The sequence below is a fragment of the Notamacropus eugenii genome, chromosome 4 (assembly GCF_028372415.1).
Source record: "Notamacropus eugenii isolate mMacEug1 chromosome 4, mMacEug1.pri_v2, whole genome shotgun sequence".
In the NCBI taxonomy this organism is placed as follows: domain Eukaryota; kingdom Metazoa; phylum Chordata; class Mammalia; order Diprotodontia; family Macropodidae; genus Notamacropus; species Notamacropus eugenii.
In genome coordinates this window covers 80,874,881-80,895,643 of record NC_092875.1, presented here as the reverse complement: position 1 = coordinate 80,895,643, position 20,763 = coordinate 80,874,881, and the positions used below count along the sequence as shown (strand labels likewise).

Here is a 20,763-nt window from a genome sequence, read left to right as displayed (position 1 = left end):
TACTGCCCCCCCAGCCCGGGGTGGGAGAGGAAGTGACACCTAGCCCACCGCCACCTGCGCACCAGAGATGGAACCCGCCATCCACCGAGACGCGGGGACCTCCAGCAGTCCTAGAGCGGATCGCCCGTGGGGGGTCGGGGGTGTGTGTGGGGGGGGGTCGGGACGCATCTCTTCCGGGTGGGCGGTTGCGGAGGCCCGCGGTGTCTTGTGTGTGTGGGTGTCTCTTTTCCCTTCCCTGCGGAGGGTGAGTCCGGGCCCGAGGGAGGCGGGTGCGGGGTGGAGGGGTCCCTATCCCCCAGATTCCTCCCTCGACCCTCCTGGCTACCGGCACCACTTTCCCCACGATCCCCCTCGCGGGGCCTCAGCGCGCCCTTGACACCCTGCGTTAGAGCTTCACCGTAAGCCTTCTTTGGGTCTTAGACCCCTCGGTGAAGCCGGTGCTGGAGCTCTGTACCCAGCAGGCCGTTAATGTTTGCGGGAGGGGAGCGGCTGGCTAGAGATCCTCCCTCCCCGCCAAGCCCAGGGGCGGAATTGTGGGGTGCAGACCACGCATAGCTGACGAGCCGGGAGGAGAAAGGGGCATCCGAGGGGACTGGGTGGGGGCCGGTGTGGTGGGCAGCTTCTGGTGCACAAGCCCAGGGACCCCTTTTCAGGGTAACGTTTTAAAGTAATTGAAGGGAATGCGAAGTTTTAGTTAGAGAGAAGTGAAAATAAAGACATTTTTGTTCTCTGGCCAAGTTCACAAACTCTTGGAAATCTACCCAGGAATTCCCCTGCGAGTCCATGGACCCTAGGCTAAAATCTCCTGCTATGGAGAGAAAAGCACCGTATTTGGAGTCAAGAGAAACCTGGGTATTAATCCCTTCGTCCACGTGCGCCAGTTCTGTAGTCTGAAGAGGATTTTCCCTAGGCTCCTGTGCGAAGTGGAAATAATGAAAGGATCTGCTCCAGAGCTCTTTCCAGGTCTGACCTAGAGCTCAGTCTAGGTAGATGGCATGTAATACAGCAGTTTTTAGGATCTGAAAAGTTTAATAAGTCTTATGAACTTCACCCCTGGATTGTGTGTTCTTCACTTTTTCTTAGACCAGACTTGTAACTTCACTGCTCCAGGGAGCTCCCAGTGCAGTCTGCAGCTGCTCTACAAGTCGGAGTCTTAGAGTTGCCTGGGGACTCTGTCCTGGAGTCATTTAGCTAGTGGGAAGCCCAGATCGTTCTGATTCCTTAGTCCAGCACTGTTCTCTAATCAAGACCAAAGGTTCTTTGCCTGTGTTTATGTTTGATGGACACATCGAAGGTAGTCTGTTGAAGTCTGTGGACAGGCATTTCGGAGTAATATTTTAAATGCTAAAACAGAAGATTATAAAGAAAAACAGTTATATTGAAATAAAGATGTAATTTTCCTCATAAAAGTTTAGGGACACCTTGAAATCTACCCAGCAACCTTTTCAGGTCTGTGAACCCTGGCCTAGACCGTAAGCTGTCCTCTTTTTTCATTTAGAGCTAAGAGAGATCTTGAGTTCACTTTCCACATAAAGAAATGATCGCTCAGAAGTTATGATCGGCGGTCTTTTACTACATCATATGCCCTAGATATTATGGGATAAAATCTAAATCTGTCCGAAATTCAAATTCAACAGACATTAAATGCCTACTATGTGCATGCCACCTTGCTGGGAATTGGGACTTTAAAGAGAAAAAAACCAATCCCTTTTCCAAGGACACATATTTACAAATAAAGTCAGGCACAAAGAAGATTGAGTAAGGAGGTATAAGGAAAACACTTTGTAAAACTTTAAAACTGTATAAATGAATTATTGTTATTGAAGAGCTGGCTGGAACCTTACCTAGATTTACATTTAAGAAAAGGTAGAATATGATTAGGAAAAAGTTGGGCATTCCAGGTGAAAAAGCAGCGAAAGTGAGAGTAGCATATTGTTTGAGGAAGGTTACTTGGGAGACTGATCTGAATATGGAATCTGAATATGGAATAGGTCACATTTATTTAGCATTTTAAGGTTTAAGATAGTTTCTTCAACCTCTATTAGGCCCTCGCCATAGGAAGGCATTCCTCTTTTTCCCTGTAGATTTCCTCTTTCACTCCCCACAAAAGCAATTCCAAATCATCCTAAAGCATAGGTCTGACCATATCAGCACCCTATTCAATCAGTTCTGCCTCCCTGTTGCTTCCAGGTTCAAATATAAAATTCACTTTTAAAGTCATCTATAACCTGATCTCCTACCTTTCTAGTTTTCTTACACAGTACTTCTCTGTAGGCCCGGCACCACTAACTAGTCACTTTGGCCTCCTGGCTTTTACTTACACATTAAACTTCACCTCCCAACTCATTGCCTTTTGTAGTTTCCCCAGTGTTTGAAACTCTCTTCCTCTTTTTCTCTGCCTCTGGATTCCTTCAGGCATCAGGTAAAATTTCATCTGCAAGAAGCCTTTCCCAACCCCCATTAATACTTTCTCTTTGAGATTGTCTTCAGTTTTCCTTTTATGTAACTTGTTTGTACGTAGAGACAGACAGATAATGTTCTCACAAACCTGGCCTCAGACACTTAGTAGCCATGTGACCCTCAGTTTCTTCAACTGTAAAATGGGGATAATAAAAGCACCAACCTCCATGGTGGTTGTGAGGATCAGTGAACACTTAGGACAGTGCCTTGGTATGGTTAGTAGGTGCTTGCTAAGCTTCTTGGTTTGAGTCTTGTCTCCTTAAGCTTCCCATACCTATTCTTCCATTTCAGCTAAGTATGTCACTTCCTAATTCCCTGAGAAAATGTAGACCATTTTTTGATTAGTTCCGTCCTCTTCTCTATATAGAAACCCTATGATATAATTTCCTACTTTCTTCCTTTCCTTCAGTCTCTGATGATAAGATGAACTGTCTTCTCTCCAAGGCCAACCCCTCTACAAGTGCTCTTTTTTTAAAATTTTAAGTCCCAAACTGTCTCCCTCCCTATCCTGCTCTACAGAAGGCCCCCACTTGAGATAGAGAGAGAAAGAGAGAGATGGAAAACCATAGTGTGCATATTTCTGTTTATTCCTTTTCTGGAGGTGGGTAGCATCTTCCTTCATAGTAGTAGTTGATTTGAGTATAATACTCACAAACTTAGTCATTCATAGTTATTCTTCAAGTAACATTGCTGTTACTGCATACAGTGTTCTCTTGGTTATCCTCATTTCATTTATTTTTTCATGCAAGTCTTTCCATGTTTTTCTAAAATCAACCAGTTCATCACTTCTTACAGCCCAGTAATATTTCATCACAATCGTATACCATGACTTGTTCAGCCATTCTCCAAGTGACAAAGAGAAGTACTACAAATATTTTAGAACATATAGATTCTTTTCCTTTTCCCTTGATCATCTTGGGAAACAGATGGAATAGTGGTATTGCTGGGTCAAAGATATGCAAAGTTTTATAACTCAGCATAATTCCAGATTGCTCTCCAAAATCAGTTTACACCAACAATTTATTAATGTCCCAGTTCTTCTGCATCCCCTCTTGTCATTTTCCCCTTCTATCATTTTAGCCAATCTGATAGGTGTAAGATGATATCTCAAAACTTTTAATTTACATTTCTCTAATCAACATAGTAAATGCTTAACAAATGTATATTGGTTGACTGCTCTCACCTAAATGCTCTGTCCTCTCTGGGTTTTTGTGACACTACTCTCTTGGTCCTGTTGCTTATTTTTTTTATTTGGTTTTTAAATTTGGAACCTGAACACCAAATAGACAGAGCATTTGCATACAGAAAGGCACAGATAATGAGGTTTGTATAGGAAATTTTGAATCTCTGTTACATATAGCCTACTCTTCCTGTTAAACATAATAAAGTCACTGTTATTTTCAGAAGCTGTCCTGCTCATCTGTTTCTTCCTAAACTTCTGTTGAAGGCTTTTGTGCATTTTAAATGATTCACTGACCTCTTTTTTTCCCCTTAGATTGCTAGCCTTCCTCTTCCCTCAACTCCCCGGTTGAAAACAAAGGAAAAATAAAATCCTTGTAATAAATGTTTATATGTATGTGTGTATGTGTATATATATCTATATATGTATATATTTATGTGTATGTGTGTATATCTATATATCTATATCAATTCCCCAGTTGAAAACAAAGGAAAAAAAATCCTTGTAATAAACGTGTGTTTGCATGTATGTGTGTGTTTATATATCCTGTATACATGCAAAACAGATACCATGGCCTTGTCTTAAAATACATATATCTAATTCTGTACCTTGAGACTATTACCTCTCTCTGTCAGGAGATGGATAGTATATTATCAACAATTTTCTGGAAGGGCAGGGGGTTGGTCATTTGATTGATCAAAATTCCTAAGTCTACACATTGTTTTTCTTTACAATGTTATCATTATATGAGTAGTTCTAGTTCTACTCCGTACTTCACTGCATCATTTCATACAAGTCTTCCCAGTTTTCCCTGAAACCATCTACTTCAACATTTTTTATTTGTAATACCGTTCCATCACATTCATACATTTGTTCAACCATTTCCCAGTTGATAGGCACCCCCTTCATTTATAGTAGAGCAGCTAGGTGGTGCAGTTGATGGAGCACTAGACCTGGCATCAGGAAGACTTGAGTTCAAGTATGGCCTGCACAACCTAGCTGCTCCTAGCGTCTTTATTTTCCCACATCCCCTCCAACATTTGTCATTTTCCTTTTCTGTCATATTAGCCAATCTGATAGGTATGAGTTGGTACCTCAGAGTTATTTTAATGTGCATTTCTCTAATCAATAATGATTTAGAGCATTTTTTTTCCTGTAACTATATATAGCTTTGATTTCTTCCAAAAACTACCTTTTCATATCCTTTGACCATTTATCAAGTTGGGAATGACTTGTATTTTTATAAATTAGACTCAATCCTCTGTTTGAGTAATGAGGCTTTTATCAGAGAAACTTGCTATAAATTTTTTCCCCTAGTTTCTTCCAATTGTGAATTCATTGGTTTTGTTTTTGTGAAAAATTTTTAATTTAATCAAAATTATACATTTTATATCCCATAATGCTCTCTATCTCTTATTTTGTCATAAATTTTTTCCTTATCCATAGATCTGACAGCAAACTATTTTATGCTCCCCTAATTTGCTTATGGTATCACCCTGTATGTCTAAATCATATACTCATTTTGACTTTATCTTGGTGTATGTGAGATATTGATCTGTAACTAGTATCTGCCATGCTCTTTTTCAGTTTTTCTTGCAGTTCTCAGTGAGTTCTTATCCCAAAAGGTTGGATTCTTGTGTTTATCAGACGCGAGATTACTGTGGTAATTTACTGATGTGTATTGTGTAGCTTATCTATTCCACTGATCCTCTGCTCTTATTTCTTAGTACCAGATTGTTCTGATGATGACTGCTTTATGATACAGTGAGATCTGGTACAGCCAGGCTACCTTCCTTTACATTTTTTTTTCATTGATTTCTTTGATATCCTTGACCTTTTCTTCTCCCAGATGAATGTTGTTATATTTTTTCTACCTCTATAAATTAATTTTTGGGTAATTTTGATGGGGTGCTTGAACCCCAGCCCTAAGATCATGTCTCTGGAAGCCTTTCAATTTCTCACAGGGCAGGAGATACTGAGAAATTGGGAGGCTTCCAGAGACATGATCTTAGGGCTGGGGCCTGAGCACCTCATTAGTTTGATTAGTAAGGCATTGAATAAGTAAATTGTCACTGAAATCACTGAATAAATGAAATTATCTATTGGTTCTATGATTCAGTCTTCAAACCGCAAATTTCAAACCACAAATTCTTAGGATTAAATTAATGTCTCCAATCTTAAATCTTTATTTCATAGACCCTTTATTTTTATTGCATTGCGATCAGTAAAGGATGTGTTTGGTATTTCTCCTTTTCTAAATTTGTGAGGATTTTCTACCTTAATAGGCCCTTATTTCATAGACCCTTTATTTTTATTGCATTGTGGTCAGTAAAGAATATGTTTGGTATTTCTGCTTTTCTAAATTTGTTTGTGAGGATTTTCTACCCTAATACATGTTTAGTTTTTTTAAAAACTGCCATTCACAACTAAGAAATCTATATGCTCCTTTCCATTCACATTTAGCAGTTGCCAGGGAACCTTCATGTCCCGTTTTTCAGCAATTCTGTTTAAGTCCTTATGCCTTTAACTCCTTTCTTGTTTATCTTTTTGTCAGACTTGCCTAAGTCTAAAAGAAGCACACTGACACCCCCAATTATAATTTTACTGTCTCTTTTTCCATGTAAATTGATTAACTTTCCCTTTAAGTTCCTTGATACTATATAAAGTATTGATACTAATTCATTTTCTATAATGCCTTGTAGCGGCAAACACCCTGACACATCCAGAATGGGCTGCTAGCACAGGTTCTTAGATCTGCTTTACTAAAAGGAAAGCAACTTTTGAGGGGTTAATAATCTACTTTAATTACATTCACCTACAACAGAACTTAAGACCAATAGACAGGGCTTCTAACTGTCTGACCATAAGCAATGCATACATCACAGATCAACAGACAGATCCACTGTGTGACCATTGCATACATACATAGTTACCAGAGAGAAAAACACCAACATCTAGGTTTTCAAAGGTGCAGGATGGGGGTGCTGTTTAAGAGACTACCCACAGTCTCATTTGGCACATGAACCTTCTTCTAAGCAAAGCAGAACCTCACCTCAGAGTATATATACACTTTTCAGAGCCAGAGGGTCCCTCATGACCCAGTGCCTCATTAATTAACAAAAGGTGTTGGCCTTCCTACAAAACAAACTTTCCCTAATCAAGCTTCCCTTAATGGGCTCCAGGTAAGGCCTGTTAATGGGTGGGGAAGATCTTTCATTAACGTAAATCTCAGCGTTACATGCCTTTGAGCATAATGTATTTTGACTGTTTATATCTTTTAATCATACCTGTTTTTTCTGTCACTTTGTCTGAGATCATGATTGTTACCCTAAATTCTGCTCTAGCCCCTTATTTTAATTTTGTGGATGTCTTTATGTTTCAAGTGTATAGCAAAATATAAATTCCACTCTTTAAAAGCTATTTACCCAGTGTCCCCAACCTAGCTTTTTTCTTCTCTTTATTTCCTTCAGCTAATATCATTAAGACAAAACCATCCCCAGACTCTCTTTTTAACTATTTAACTCTCCCTTTGACCTTTGCAGACATTAGGATTTCACTCAGGTCACCTGTTAGAATGTAAACACTTCATTCTGCATGCCCTTTCAATTGCATCCTTCCTCTGGGAAGTGCTGGCAGCTCCCAGGCTCACCAGTATTCTCTTGAGTATAGAACTCTGATCTCTTCAAGACTGTCAGGGGCTGTTCATGTAAGTGTTTCAGAGCCATTGGTGGATATGGACTGATCACTATCTTCTCTGGGCTTTGCCACTCTGTTCTGGAGCATCCTTGCTGAAGCACCTTTCTCCTTCACTGCTGGGGTATGCTGGACCTCCCATGTTTTTCTTGGCTAAAACTCCCTAAATCTTCCTCACTAGGGTCTTCTGTCTAGAACCCCTCTTTGGCCTACATGTAGTCTGCTGGATGCCCCTTTTACCTACAATGGCTGCATAAAAATATTTCTTTTTCAATTATCATTTGGACAGACTCTCTTTTGTTTTCTTTTTTGGAGGACATGTGTAAGAATTTGGCTGTTCTGCTTCTATTTACTCAGCTGTCTTGATCAGAAACGTTCCTGGCTTCTTTTGCCAGCCTGTCATCCATATCTTGCCCACTAATAGCTTGTGTCTCCCAACACTCTACTACATTAACTCCTACCTCTCCTCTGAAGTTCAGTTCTGCAACACTAAGTGCCAGTGTCCAGTAGGACATTTCCAACTGGACGTCCTGGAGACATAATGATTATAGCTGGCATTTATTTAATGCTTTAAGGCTTGCAAAGCACTTTACAAATATTATCTTTTACAGATATCTCAAATTTAACATGGATAAAAGAAAACTCATTATCTTCCTCCCCAAACCTATACTTTTTCCAGATTTTACTATTTCTGTTAAAGGCATCATCATTCATATGGTCACTCTGCTTTTTCATTTACTGTACCCTATACCAGGAATGCCCTCTCTCTTTATATCTGTCTCATAGTATTTCTCTTTTCCTCCAAGACTTAGTTCAAGTACCACCTTCCACATGAAGCCTGTTGATTTCCCCTGAATTCCTAGTGCCTTGTGTTTATATTGTGTGCATATGTACATATACATGTTTTCTCTCCTCGTAGAATGTAGGCTCCTTAAAAGGAGGGATTTAATTTACAAAAATTTTTCTCTTCAGCTCCGCTACCAGGCACATAGTAGGTACATAAAAAATACTAGTTAATTGGTTAGTTCAGAACTGTCTACCTGATCTGATAGTGTAAGTACTGTTATTTCCTTTTTACAGGTGTGAAGGGTCACTCAGTAAACATCTGACAGTATTCAGACTGAGCTCTCCTGATTGCATGTGCATGTGCCTTTCACTATAGGGTATCAGGAAATAAGACTTGGAACAGGTAGGTTGAGGTCACATTGTAGAGGATTTTGTACTCCTTTCACTGCTTCCCCATTATATAGATACTCAAACCCTCCCTGAAGATACACCTTCCTTATTTCTATGTAGAGGGCAAAACCATCTTCTCAGTCCTCCAGGCTGACAACCTAGGAGTCATTCTTGACTCCTCAACATTTCTCACCACCCCCATATCCCAAGCTATTGCCAGGGTCTGTCAGTTTTACCTTTGCAGCATCTCTGGGCGATGCCTCCCTCTTCTCCTCTAACAGGGCTACCATTCAGGTGCAGGTTCTCATCACCTTAAGCCTTGATTATTACAGTAGCCTGCTGTAAGTCTCAAGTCTCTCTCTAGTCCAACCCATTCTTCAATAAGCTACCAAAGTGATTTTTCCTAAAGTGCATGTCCAACTATGTCACCTTCCCACTCATTAAATTCAGTTGGCTCCCTATCAGCTCCTAAAATCAAATATACAATCTTTATAATCTCCCAACCCCATTCCTGCTCCACATATACTCTTTAATCCAGTAACACTGGATTCTTTGAACAATACATTCCCTGTCTTGGCTCTGGGCTTTTTCTCTGGCTGTCAGCCATCCCTGGAATGCTCTCCTTCCTCATCTCCACCTACTCTAAGGACCAGCTAAAATCTCGCCTTTTACAGATAGCCTTTTCCAGGCTCTCTTAATTCTAGTGCCTCTGTAGAGTATTTCCTGTTTATTCTGTTTGTTTGTCTGTTATGGCCCCCGTTAGATTGTGAGCTCTTCAAGGGCATGAATTGTCTTTTTTGTAGCTGCAGTGGCTAGCAGTAGTAGGTGCTTAATAAATGTTTATTGATTGTTTGAGAGCTACGTGTAAGGATGTATTTGGAGAAGAGCACTCATGTCACAAAATGTAAAGTGTCTCCTTTTCTGTGAGGGCTTCCCTTTTCCCTCTCAGTCTTTAGTGGTTTTTTCCTCAGTTTTCCTTAGGGTTATATCCTTAAGGGAAATGATTATTTCCCTTTCGTATTTGTAACTCTAGTTTTGAGCACAGTATAAACCTTGTATGAGATTGGCACTTAATAAGTGTATGTTGGCTTGACTTTGCATTTGAGACAGGTTTATCAGACTTTTTTTACCCTGCAGGCAGAGAGCAGTGGTTACAGGATCTTATAGCAGTATGACAGAATCAAAAATGACATCTTAGAGAAATTGATGAAGCTGTGATTTTATAGGATGGTTTGGACAGGAAAAGCCTAGAGTCAGAAACAAGGTCAGAGGCTGTTACAGTACAGTAATCCCAGTGAGGTAATGGGGTATGCAGGTACCATGGGGATAAATTCAAGAGACATTGCAAAGGTAGTGATACCATATACTAAAAAAGGAAAGTCAGGAAAGGGATGCTTTTCCTCTCTAGGGCTTCCTACCGTCTTTTCTCCCTTACTCTGAACCCTTTTCTATACTCAGATAGAGCAACCAAGGGGGACCATAGATATGCTGCTTGATAACCTCAAAATATAAGAGCACCTCCAAACATCCTAATTTCCATTATTAATGGCTTGTTACTGTTGCTTAATCATAGATCTAATCATATGACAACTGGTGGCTCCCTATTGCCCAATGAAAGCTCACATTTATTATTCCAACATTGAAAGCCCTCTATAATCGAGTACCTGCCTTTCTAGCCTTATTGAACAGTATTCTTTTTTAAGTTAATTTATTTATTTTTAATTTTCAACATTCACTTCATAAGTTTTAAATTTTCTCCCTTTTCCTCTCCTCTCTCCTTCCCAAGATGGCATGCAATCTGATATAGGCTCTACTTATACATTCCTCTTAAGCTTATTTTCACATTAGTCATATTGTGTAGAAGAATTAGAATAAATGAAAGAACCATGAGAAAGAAAAAACCAAAACAAAATAAAAGAAGAAAATAGTCTGCTATTGAACAGTATTCTTCTCCATGCATTCTATGCTTCAGCCAAATTGGATTTTGCTCAATCTCCCTAACATACCTTTGCTTAAAAGATGTTCTTTGCCTGAAATGCTGTCTTCTGCCTGTTCAATTTCTATCCATGCTTTAAAGCCAAGTTCAAATGTTGCCTCCTCCAGGAAGTTTTCTTCCCCAAATCTCAAAAAGCAGTTTGCTTGCTACCATTGTTGGACATTTAGCATGTATGATTTTGTGTTATAGCTATGGATGTACCATCCCCCCAAGTTCTTCCTCATAAGCTCCATAGGGACATGGACATTTTAACACCCAACCATAATAAGTATTTAATAAAAATTGGTTGAAATTTCTAGACCCTTTTTGAAGCTATTTTATTATTTGGGCCTGCACTACCTAGAGGATAAGCTCCAGAGTTGACTAGCTACTGTGGACTTTCCCTGTCAAGTTTTGTGTAGTATTTTGTTTCATCATTCATAGGATTATAAATTTAGAGCTAGAAGAGACTTGAGAGATAATTTGTCCGAACTCCTTACTTTGTTTTTGTTTGTTTGTTTGTTTTACACTTCCTGTTCTAATTTACTGCTTTTTTCTAAAAAAAAAAAATTTATTTTTAGTTTCCACAAGATTTTGAGTTCCAAATTTTCTCCCCATCTCTCCCTCCCCAACCCTAAGACATCGTGCATTCTGATTACCTCTTTCCCCCATCTGCCCTCCCTTCTACCACACCCCTCCCTTCCGTTATCCCCATCTCTTCTATTTTCTTAAAGGGCAAGATAGATTTCCATATCCCATTACTTGTATTTCTTATTTCCCAGTTGCATGTAAAAACAATTTTTAACATTCAGTTTTAAAACTTTGAGTTCCAACTTCTCTCCCTTCCTCCTTCCCCACCTATACCCACTGAGAAGGCAAACAATTCAATATAGGTTATACATGTGTAGTTATGCAAAAGACTTCCAAAAAAGTCATGTTGTGAAAGACTAACTATATATATTTCCCTCCATCCTATCCTGTCCCCCATTTATTCTGTTCCCTCTTTTGTTCCCACTTGTCCCTCCCTAAAAGTGTTTACTTCTAATTACCCCCTCCTCCCATTTGCCCTCCATTCTATCATTCCCCTCACACCTCACTTATCCCTTTTTCCCCTACTTTTCTGTAGTGTAAGATAGATTTTCATACCAAATTGAGTGTGCATGTAATTCCCTCCTTAAGCCAAATATGATGACAGTAAGCTTCACTTTTTCCCCTCTCACCTCCCTCCTTCTTTTCCCCTCCATTGAAAAAGCTTTCTTGTGTCTTTTATGAGAGATAATTTGCCCCATTCCATTTCTTCCTTTCTCTTCCCAATATATTCCTCTCTCATCCCTTAATTTTATTTTTTAGATATCATCCCTTCCTATTCAGCTCACCCCTGTGCCCTCTGTCTATATGTATATAATCTCTTCAACTACCTAAATACTGAGATAAGTCTCAAGAGTTACAAATATCTTTCCATGTAGGAATGTAAACAGTTCAATTTTAGTAAGTCCCTTATGATTTCTCTTTCCTGTGTTTACCTTTTCATGCTTCTCTTGATTCTTGTGTTTGAAAGTCAAATTTTCTATTCAGCTCTGGTCTTTTCATCAAGAATGCTTGGAAGTCCTCTATTTCATTGAATGACCATTTTTTCCCCTGAATTATTATACTTAGCTTTTCTGGGTAGGTGATTGTTGGTTTTAATCCTAGCTTCTTTGACTTCTGGAATATTCCAAGCCCTTTGACATCCTTAATGTAGAAGCTGCTAGATCTTGTGTTATCCTGATTGTATTTGCACAATGCTCGAATTGTTTCTTTCTGGCTGCTTGCAATATTTTCTCCTTGACTTGGGAACTCTGGAATTTGGCTATAATATTCCTAGGAGTTTTTCTTTTCAGATCTCCTTCAGGAGGTGATTGGTAGATTCTTTTCATATTTATTTTCCCCTCTGGTTCTAGAATAAAAGGGCAGTTTTCCTTGATAATTTCATGAAAGATGATGTCTAACCTCTTTTTGTGATTATGACTTTCAGGTAGGCCCATAATTTTAAATTGTCCCTCCTGGATCTATTTTCCAGGTCAGTTATTTTTCCAGTGAGATATTTCACATTGTCTGCTATTTTTTCATTCCTTTGGTTTTGTTTTATAATTTCTTGATTTTTCATAAAGTCATTAGCTTCCATCTGCTCCATTCTAATCTTTATGCAATTACTTTCTTCAGTGAGCTTTTGGACCTCCTTTTCCATCTGGCCAGTTCTGCTTTTTAGGGCATTCTTCTCCTCATTGGGTCTTTGGATCTCTTTTGCCATTTGGATTAGTCTATTCTTTAAAGTGTTATTTTCTTCAGCATTTTTTTGAGTCTCCTTTCGCAAGCATGATTTTCATGCATCATTCTCATTTCTCTCCCAATTGTTGCTCTATTTCTCTTACTTGATTTTCAAGATAATTTTTGAGCTCTTCTATGGCTGAGACCAATTCATATTTTTCTTAGAGGCTTTGGATGAAGGAGCATTGACTTTGTTTTCTTCTGTTTGCATGCTTTGGTCCTCCTTGTGACCAAAATAAGATTCTATAGTCTGATTCTTTTTCCAGTTTTTTCTCATTTCCCCAGCCATTTACTTGACTTTTGAGCTCTTTGTCAAGGTAGTTCTCTGCTTCCAGTGGGGGTGGAGGATGTACTGTCAGCTGCTGGATTTCCCTACAATCTGTAGTCCTAGAGCTCCAGAAACAGTGGTTGCTGTTGTCCCTGCTGCTGCTGTGGCTGCTAAGGGTTTATTTGTCCCATCCCCCCTCTGCTGCCCTGGGGCTTGACCACTCCACTCTCCTGCACTGATCCCACAGGCTTTTTCCACTGACCTTCCAATTTATCCTCAGTGTTTTGGGGTCATGAAGTCTGGAAACCACCACAGGTGGGAGAGATTCAGTCTCTTCCCTCTCCCTACCCCCATCCTGTGTGGGATACAGTGACCCTTACTCAAATTAAACTTGGAGACTTCTCAAGGTAGAAGGCAAAAAGGGATTTATTACAATCTCATGAGAAGGGGCACTTGGTGCAATACCATGGGTGGTGTCAGCAAGCGGGTGCACCTGAGCGGAGCAGAGTACAACATTATATAGTCCCTAATGTGGAAGCTCACTAGTCTCTCTTCTTATTGGCTGGGAATCCAGGCATACATTCTAAGCATGGGAATCTACTCCAGAGACAAAGAATAAGGAAAGAATCATTGCTCACCAATGAGGGATTTTGTTATTAAATATGGAACTTAAGGGAAGAATGCTGATGTGGCATTAAAGAGCTGGTGAAGGGGAAGTGAAGGGGGGGTACACCAGGTCGTGTGACCGAAAATTTGGTGGTTCTCCTCCATCCTGGATCATTTTATTTGCCTAAGAGGGATACTTAATTATTTTAGCTTTGGCAGGAAGGGTGGGGGTTTTGATGAATTCATGCCTGAGGGGTCTTCACTTAACCTGATTTCACTTGCCCCTCAAGGCCTGTCCACACTGGACTATGCCCTGCCCCCCTTCGTGGGATAAACACTTCCTGGCAACCTTCCAGGCTGTCTTGGACTGGACAGTTGCTTCACTCCATCATTCTGTGGGTTCTGCAGCTCCAGAATTTGTTTAGAGCCATTTTTTACAGGTATTTGGCTCGGTTGGGGGGCAATGCTCTAGAAAGTGCATACTGTTACTCCACCATCTTGGTTCTGCCCCCTCCCCCTTATTTTGTAGTTGAGAAAATTCGCACCCAGAGAGGTGGTGTGATTTGCCCAAGTCACACTGCCTACTTAGTCATTCCAAAAGCATTCCAAGTGTCTTTTCTGTGTGCCAGACACTGTACTGTATAGGCAGTGACATATGCATAGGCTCTGGTGATGCAAAGGCAAAAGCCAGACAGTCTCTCAAGGAGCTTTTATTCTATTGAGAGGGATACAACACCTTCACACAAAAGTAGATGCAGTCTAAAGAGAAAATAAGTGCAGAATGGTTGGGAAGGGGAGTCACTAACAGCTGGAAGAATTGAGAAAAGCCTTTTGAAGGAGATGATACCTGAAGGGAGCAGAAGGTTCTAAGAGTTAGGGGTGAAGAAGAGAGTGTTGCTGGCATGGAGGACAAAACTTGTAAGGGCACAGATGGAGGAACTGGCATTTCGCTCTTAAGAGTGTTGTATATGGGAAACAATAAATAGGCTATTTGGCTGAAGCATATACGAAGTAGAATAAGGTGAAATAATTCTGGAAAGTAGGTTGGAGTTAGATTGCCAAGAGCTTTAAGTGCCAAACAAGAATTGGTATTTTTTCCTAGAAATAAAAGGGAACCACTGGGGCATCTTGAACAAGGGAGTAGTATGGTGAGTTCTTTGCTTCAGGACCTTCCCCACGTAAGCTATGTAGCCAGAATATGAATGCAGGTGTTCAGAGGCCAAATTTAGTGCTTATTACATGGCATTCTTCTATCTCATGTCTGTTATTCTGGAATTGCCATACTTGTTTACACAGGGGAATAATGGGAGGGACAGTTAGAGGAGTAGACTGATGCCTAATTTGGGGAAAACCTTGACTACCAAGCCAGATAATATAACAACTTACATAGAGACCAGGCTGTAGAAAATGGGGACCTGCTGAAGTTTATAAGGAGGTGTCAAAATGACAATGCTGTAGAATGTTAAGATGGAGTGTAAGGGCCAAGAGGTGGGGTTTCCTACATGACCACAATTGATATTTTTCTCCCTCCTTCAATGAAAGCAATTTCACAAATTTTTCTAAAACATGTCAGCATTCTATATTAAACAAGATGCCTAAAATTGCTCAAATGACCTAAGTCCTATTAATACCTTGCTTGATTCCTTTTAGAGCATTTACTAATTGAGCCTATGCCCCACCCATGACACTAATACTGAAATTGTTCTTTTCCTAAGATTAGTTACCAAATTCAGTTGCCTTTTTCTGGCCTCACTCCATTGGACCTCTCTGAAGCTTGTCATGTCACTGACGCCCACTCCTCCCTTAGCTGTCATAACATCTGCTTTTCTTCCTGTGTTCTTCCCTACTTTGTCTACTTTACTGGTCCTTACTGAGAGCATTCCTTCCTCAAGAACCTCATTTTCTTCATCACTTCTTTGTGATCATCTTTAAAATTTTTTTTTCTTCATATCAGTGAGTTCATTGGTTTAAGGGATTCCTGATAAGGAAATGCTCTCCATGTACAATAGCAACTATTTTTCCATTTATAATCTTAGATAATTGCCTGGGGCATTGAGGGGTTAAGTGACTTGCCCAGTGTCACACAAACTCATAAGGCAGGATTTGTACTCAGGTCCTCCTGACTTGAAGGTCAGCACTCTCCACTGTACCCCCAGCTGCCCTTGCATGTCATGGCATCACCTCCCTGATGTGATGGTCCTCACTGAGAGTAAAGGACAAACAACCTCTGTGAGTAGAAAACAGGAGCTGCCCTACCAGAGACCCAACGGGAGCTGGCCATATGGGCAGCACAGCTCTTTCTGTCTGTCTGTCTGCCCACGTAGGGTATCATACCCTTACCTGCAGGTGCTCTGCAGAAAGGAATGTAAATTTTTTCTTAAGGACCACACCTTAAACCCAAATCAATCTGGCTCTCTTTGACTGACCAACACTAGGTCCCAGGCCAAACCTCACTTGGTCATTGTTTGGGCCCTGATTGGCTCACAGTGAACGTAAATAGCAATTGTTTCTATTTTGGCCATAAATCCTGAGGGTCTTCCTTTCTCAGGTTGATTTTTTTTTTTGGTCTAGGTAAAGAGATAATCCTCTAGCTCATTTCTTACCTAGCCTTAATCACTGAATGGGCGTTGCCTTAGTCAAACTGAGACTAAGGTCTTCTATTGCATCCAGGGCCATCTCTAGTCGTCCTGATCTAAATCTGGCCACTGGACCCAGTTGTCTCCAGAGGAGAAAGTGAGGCTGGTGGCTCAGCACAGCCCTCCCTCGCTCCTTTTTCATGGCCTCACCTCCCTGATGTCATGGCCTTTTTTGAGAATGAAGGACAAACAGCACGAAGTTGTGTAAGTTCTTCCTGTAAAATCTCTATACTATCTGTACTCTCATTTCTGTTTGTTTTATGATTCTGTCTTTCCCCCTCTCTGCTTGCCCATTCAAATCTGTTCATTTTTTAGTGTCCCTCCTGCACCAACCTCACCTCCTCCACAGAGGTCTCAGATCCAGTCTAGCCCATAGGGAGCTCTGTGGCTCATTTGTACTTAATTGGATGCTACTGCCTTGTGCTATTATCCTTTTCCTGAATGTACAGCTTATCTCCAAGTCAGGGACAGGGACCATCTTTTACAGAGCAGTAGGTATACAAAGTATCTTCAATAAATCTTTTTTTTTTTTTTTTAACTAAATCTAACAGAATTCTTCCTCTGTCAGAATCTTGGTTTTGTTGTTGGTATGTGTTTAACTTCTCCTTGATGAAAGTCCAGGTGTGTATACCTCTTTTCCCCAGATATATAACATTTTATGAAAATACATTTACAAAACTGGATAATCACAAAAATCATAGCTTAATAATGCACATACTGATTCTTGTTTCACCAAGTTGTGCGTACCTGTTTCTTGCAGATAATTTTGCCCCAGCAAGCCTGTTGAAAATTATCTTTACATTTAGATGTATTCTGCCCTTATAGAACCTCCTCTACTCACCTTGAAACTAAAATCTCATTTAAGCCTTTTATTTAATAATTTCACATTCACAGAGTAATTTAAAATTTCCTTTTTAACTTTTTAAAAAGTATATACGCATTTTAAAAACAGATGCTGAATTTTTATAACATTTTTTGCCCAAGAAAGTGATCATAGGATAGGAATAGGGACTGGACCTGTGCTATCATTGGTATAGGGGAATCCCAGATGAGGCATTTCCCTCTACTAATTCAGGTTGGCATATTCTCTTTGACTCATAGCATTATGATCGAATGACCAGTGTGTGTTGGAGGAGGGACGTTGAACCCAAGTTTCCCTGATTCTGAGGCCAGCTGTCTGTCCACTATGTCATACTCCCTTTTTAGTCTGAGATTTCAATTAAAATCCCATATTTTGTCATGGTTCACAACTAACTAAATTCTACAATATGTTCTTCAAACTGAAATTCAGCGAATCTGAGAGTTAGTTTTTCTTCAGGTCTTCTAGTTTCTTACAACATTCTAAGGATCTTCAAGGCTTAGCAGGCCTGTAGTTCAGGTATCAGTCAGTTAGTAAGCATTTATTAAGCTCTTACTAGGTGCTGAGCACTGAGCTAAAATACTGGAGATGCAACGAAAGGCAAAACAAACCAAAAATGCGGTCCCTTCCCTCAAGCACCTCACCTTCTAATGGAGGAGAGAATATGCACACCAGGCCCCCATCACCTCCCTTCTAGGTTATTGCAGTAGCTGCTGGTGGGTCTGCCTGCCTCAAGTTTCTCCCCTGCTCCAGTCCAGCCTCCATTCAGCTCCTTAAGTGGTGATATTTGTAAATTGTCTCCCCATTTGACTATAAGCTCCTTGAGGGGGAAGGGCTGTGTTTTACCTCTTTTTGTATCCCCAGTGCCTTGTACAATGCCTGGCACATAGTAGGTGCTTAATAAATGTTTATTGGCACAAAATATACACAGTATAAATGGGAGCTAATCTTAGAGGGATGGCACTGGGAGATGGAGTGGGTGAAGGAGAGATTAGAAAAGGTCTCTTGTAGAAAATGAGATTAGCATTAAAACTTGAAGGAAGATGAGGAAGCCAGAGAAGGTAGAGGTGAGGAAGGAGAGTCTTTGTATTCAACAGGCATTGAAAGATATAGATTCAGGAAATAGTGTGTTGTGTGTGAGAACAGCAAGGAGTCCATTGTCACTGGATTGTAAAGTAAGTAGAGGGGAGTAAAGTGTAAGAACACTTGAAAGGTAGGAAGGGACCAAGTATACTTACTCCTTCGGGTAACAGGGAGCCACAAGAGTTTATTAAGTAGGGTGGTGATGTAATCAGTACTTTAGGACAATTACTTTGGCAGCTGTTTGGGGGAACAATTGAAGTGGGGCAGAGGTTTAACTGCAAATAGTATACCTTTGTTTTAATAAGATATTTAATTATCTTTCACAGTCCTTATGAAGCAGATGGAGAGAGAGATGGCATAGATGATAGGAAAGTTAGGTAGTTTTGAAACCCATTAACTGACTGGATCCAAAGACCTTTTCAACCTGAATGAGGTTTCTAGCACAGTGCTCCAGGGATCTCGTTCCTTAGTCCTGTTCAGTTCCACATTGTCAGCAGTGACTGGGGATGTAGTCTTGGGTGATAAGCCTGTCAAACTTGAAATTGGCCCCAAACTGCAATACATTGTTTTGGTTTTCTGAATTAAGAAAAATTAAATTAAGAAAGATGCTCACAGGCTAGAATAGTAGGCTGACGCTGACAAAATGAAATAAGGAGAAATAAAAGTGAGAGACTGTGTGACATGATAGAGAGCCAGCCTTAGTCAAAAAGACTCTCTGATACATACTAGCTATGTGACTGACCCTGAGCAGGTCACTTATCCTTTTAGTATTATAGGCAGCTTTAGGTGATTTGTTGGTCTGAGCTGGTGTAAAAAACTTGGAATTCCCATTCTATATATCAACAGAATCACAGGTCTCAGGGAGTAAAATGTATGAGCATGTATGTGTGCGTTCATATATATATATGCATGCACTGACACACATGTATGTATATCTCCTGCATAAGTTTAAGGTATACCTAACTTGTATTTTTGCTAGAAAGCAGTTTGTATGAAACACACCTGAACCTTCTAGTAGACTGGAAGCTGAACAAGTCAGTTGTGTGATATGGAAGATTCCAACATGAACATGGTTTTAGACTGTATAAATGGAAGTATTATTGTTTCCAACTCTGCCATACTCAGAGTACTGAGTCCATTTAGGAGCATCACATTTTAGAAGGCATGTTAACAAGTGAATTCATAGGGAGATGACCAGGGTGATGAGGGTATTTGAAGACTCTACCATGTGAGGTTTATTTATTTACTTATTTTTAGTTTTCAGCATTTACTTCCATAAGATCTTGAGTTCCAAATTTTTTCCTCATCTCTCCTCTCCCCTACCCAAGATGGTGTATAATTTGATATAGATTCTACATATACATTCATATTGAACCTATTTTCACATTAGTCATCTTGTAAAGAATTAGAACCAATAGGAGAAACTATAAGAAAGAAAAAACAAAAAATGAGAGCAAATAATGTGTTTCAATCTGCATTCAGACTCCATAGTTCTTTTTTCTGGAAGTGGATAGCATTTTCTGTCATGGATCCTTTGGAATTGCCTTGAATCCTTGCATTGCTAAGAAGAGATAAGTCTTATCAAAGTTAGTCATCCTGTTACTGTGTACAGTGTTCTCCTGGTTCTGCTTAATTCACTCAGCACCAGTTCATTCAAGTCTTTTCCAGGTTTTTCTGAATTCATCCTGCCCATCATTTCTTATAGCACAAAAGTATTCAATTACATTCACATATCACAACTTGTTCAGTCATTCCCCAACTAACAGACATTCCCTCAATTTCCAATTCTTTGCCACTATAAAAAGAGCTGCTATAAATATTTTTGTACATGTGGGTTCTTTATCCATTTGTATGATCTCTTTGGGATATGGACCTAGAAATGGTATTCCTGGGTCAAAGGGTATGCACATTTTTATAGCCCTTTGGGCATTGTTCCAAATTGCTCTCCAGAGTGGTTGGATCAGTTCACAACTCCACCAATAATGCATTAGTGTTCCAATTTTCCCACATCTCCAGCATTTATAATTTTCCTGTTTTGCCATGTTAGCCAATCTGATAAGTGTGATGTTGTACCTCAGAGTTCTTTTGATTTGCATTTCTAATCAATAGTGATTTAGTACATTTTTTCATATAACCGTAGATAGTGTTAATTTCTTCCTCTGAAAACTGCCTGTTCAAATCTTTTGACCATTTATCAGTTGGGGAATGACTTGTATTCTTAAAAATTTGACTCAGTTTTCTATATATTTTAGAAGTGAGGCCTTTATCAGAGACAGGTTAGAAAAATTCTTCATGTAAGGGTTTTTTGAATGATAGGGTGTTTAGCCCAAAGAAGAGAGATTTGGGAAATAAGAGCTATTCTTACGTATATAGTGGACTATCACATAGAAGAAGGATTACATTTGTTCTGCATAACCACAGAAGGCAAGGGCAATGAGCATGGCTGGGGGGACAGTGGGGAAGGAAGGAGTTGAAGAGAAGCAGGCCTTAGTTTGATATAAGGAAAAATTTCCTGATAAT

General features: G+C 39.9%; 1 protein-coding gene across 2 annotated transcripts in view; it reads left to right on the top strand.

Annotated features, from left to right (window-relative positions):
- The first annotated feature begins 225 nt into the window (after nucleotides 1–225).
- LOC140500173 (uncharacterized) overlaps nucleotides 226–20,763 on the top strand; it is a 31,342-nt gene continuing 10,804 nt past the window's right edge. The window contains exons 1-2 of one of the 2 annotated variants that reach the window (XM_072602528.1): nucleotides 226–244; nucleotides 766–963. In XM_072602528.1, coding sequence (XP_072458629.1) covers nucleotides 933–963 — 31 coding nt within the window. In that variant the 5' untranslated portion in view covers nucleotides 226–244; nucleotides 766–932. Of the gene's footprint in view, nucleotides 245–765; nucleotides 964–5,638; nucleotides 7,347–20,763 lie in introns of those variants that run through there. The other variant, XM_072602529.1, reaches the window with a different exon arrangement.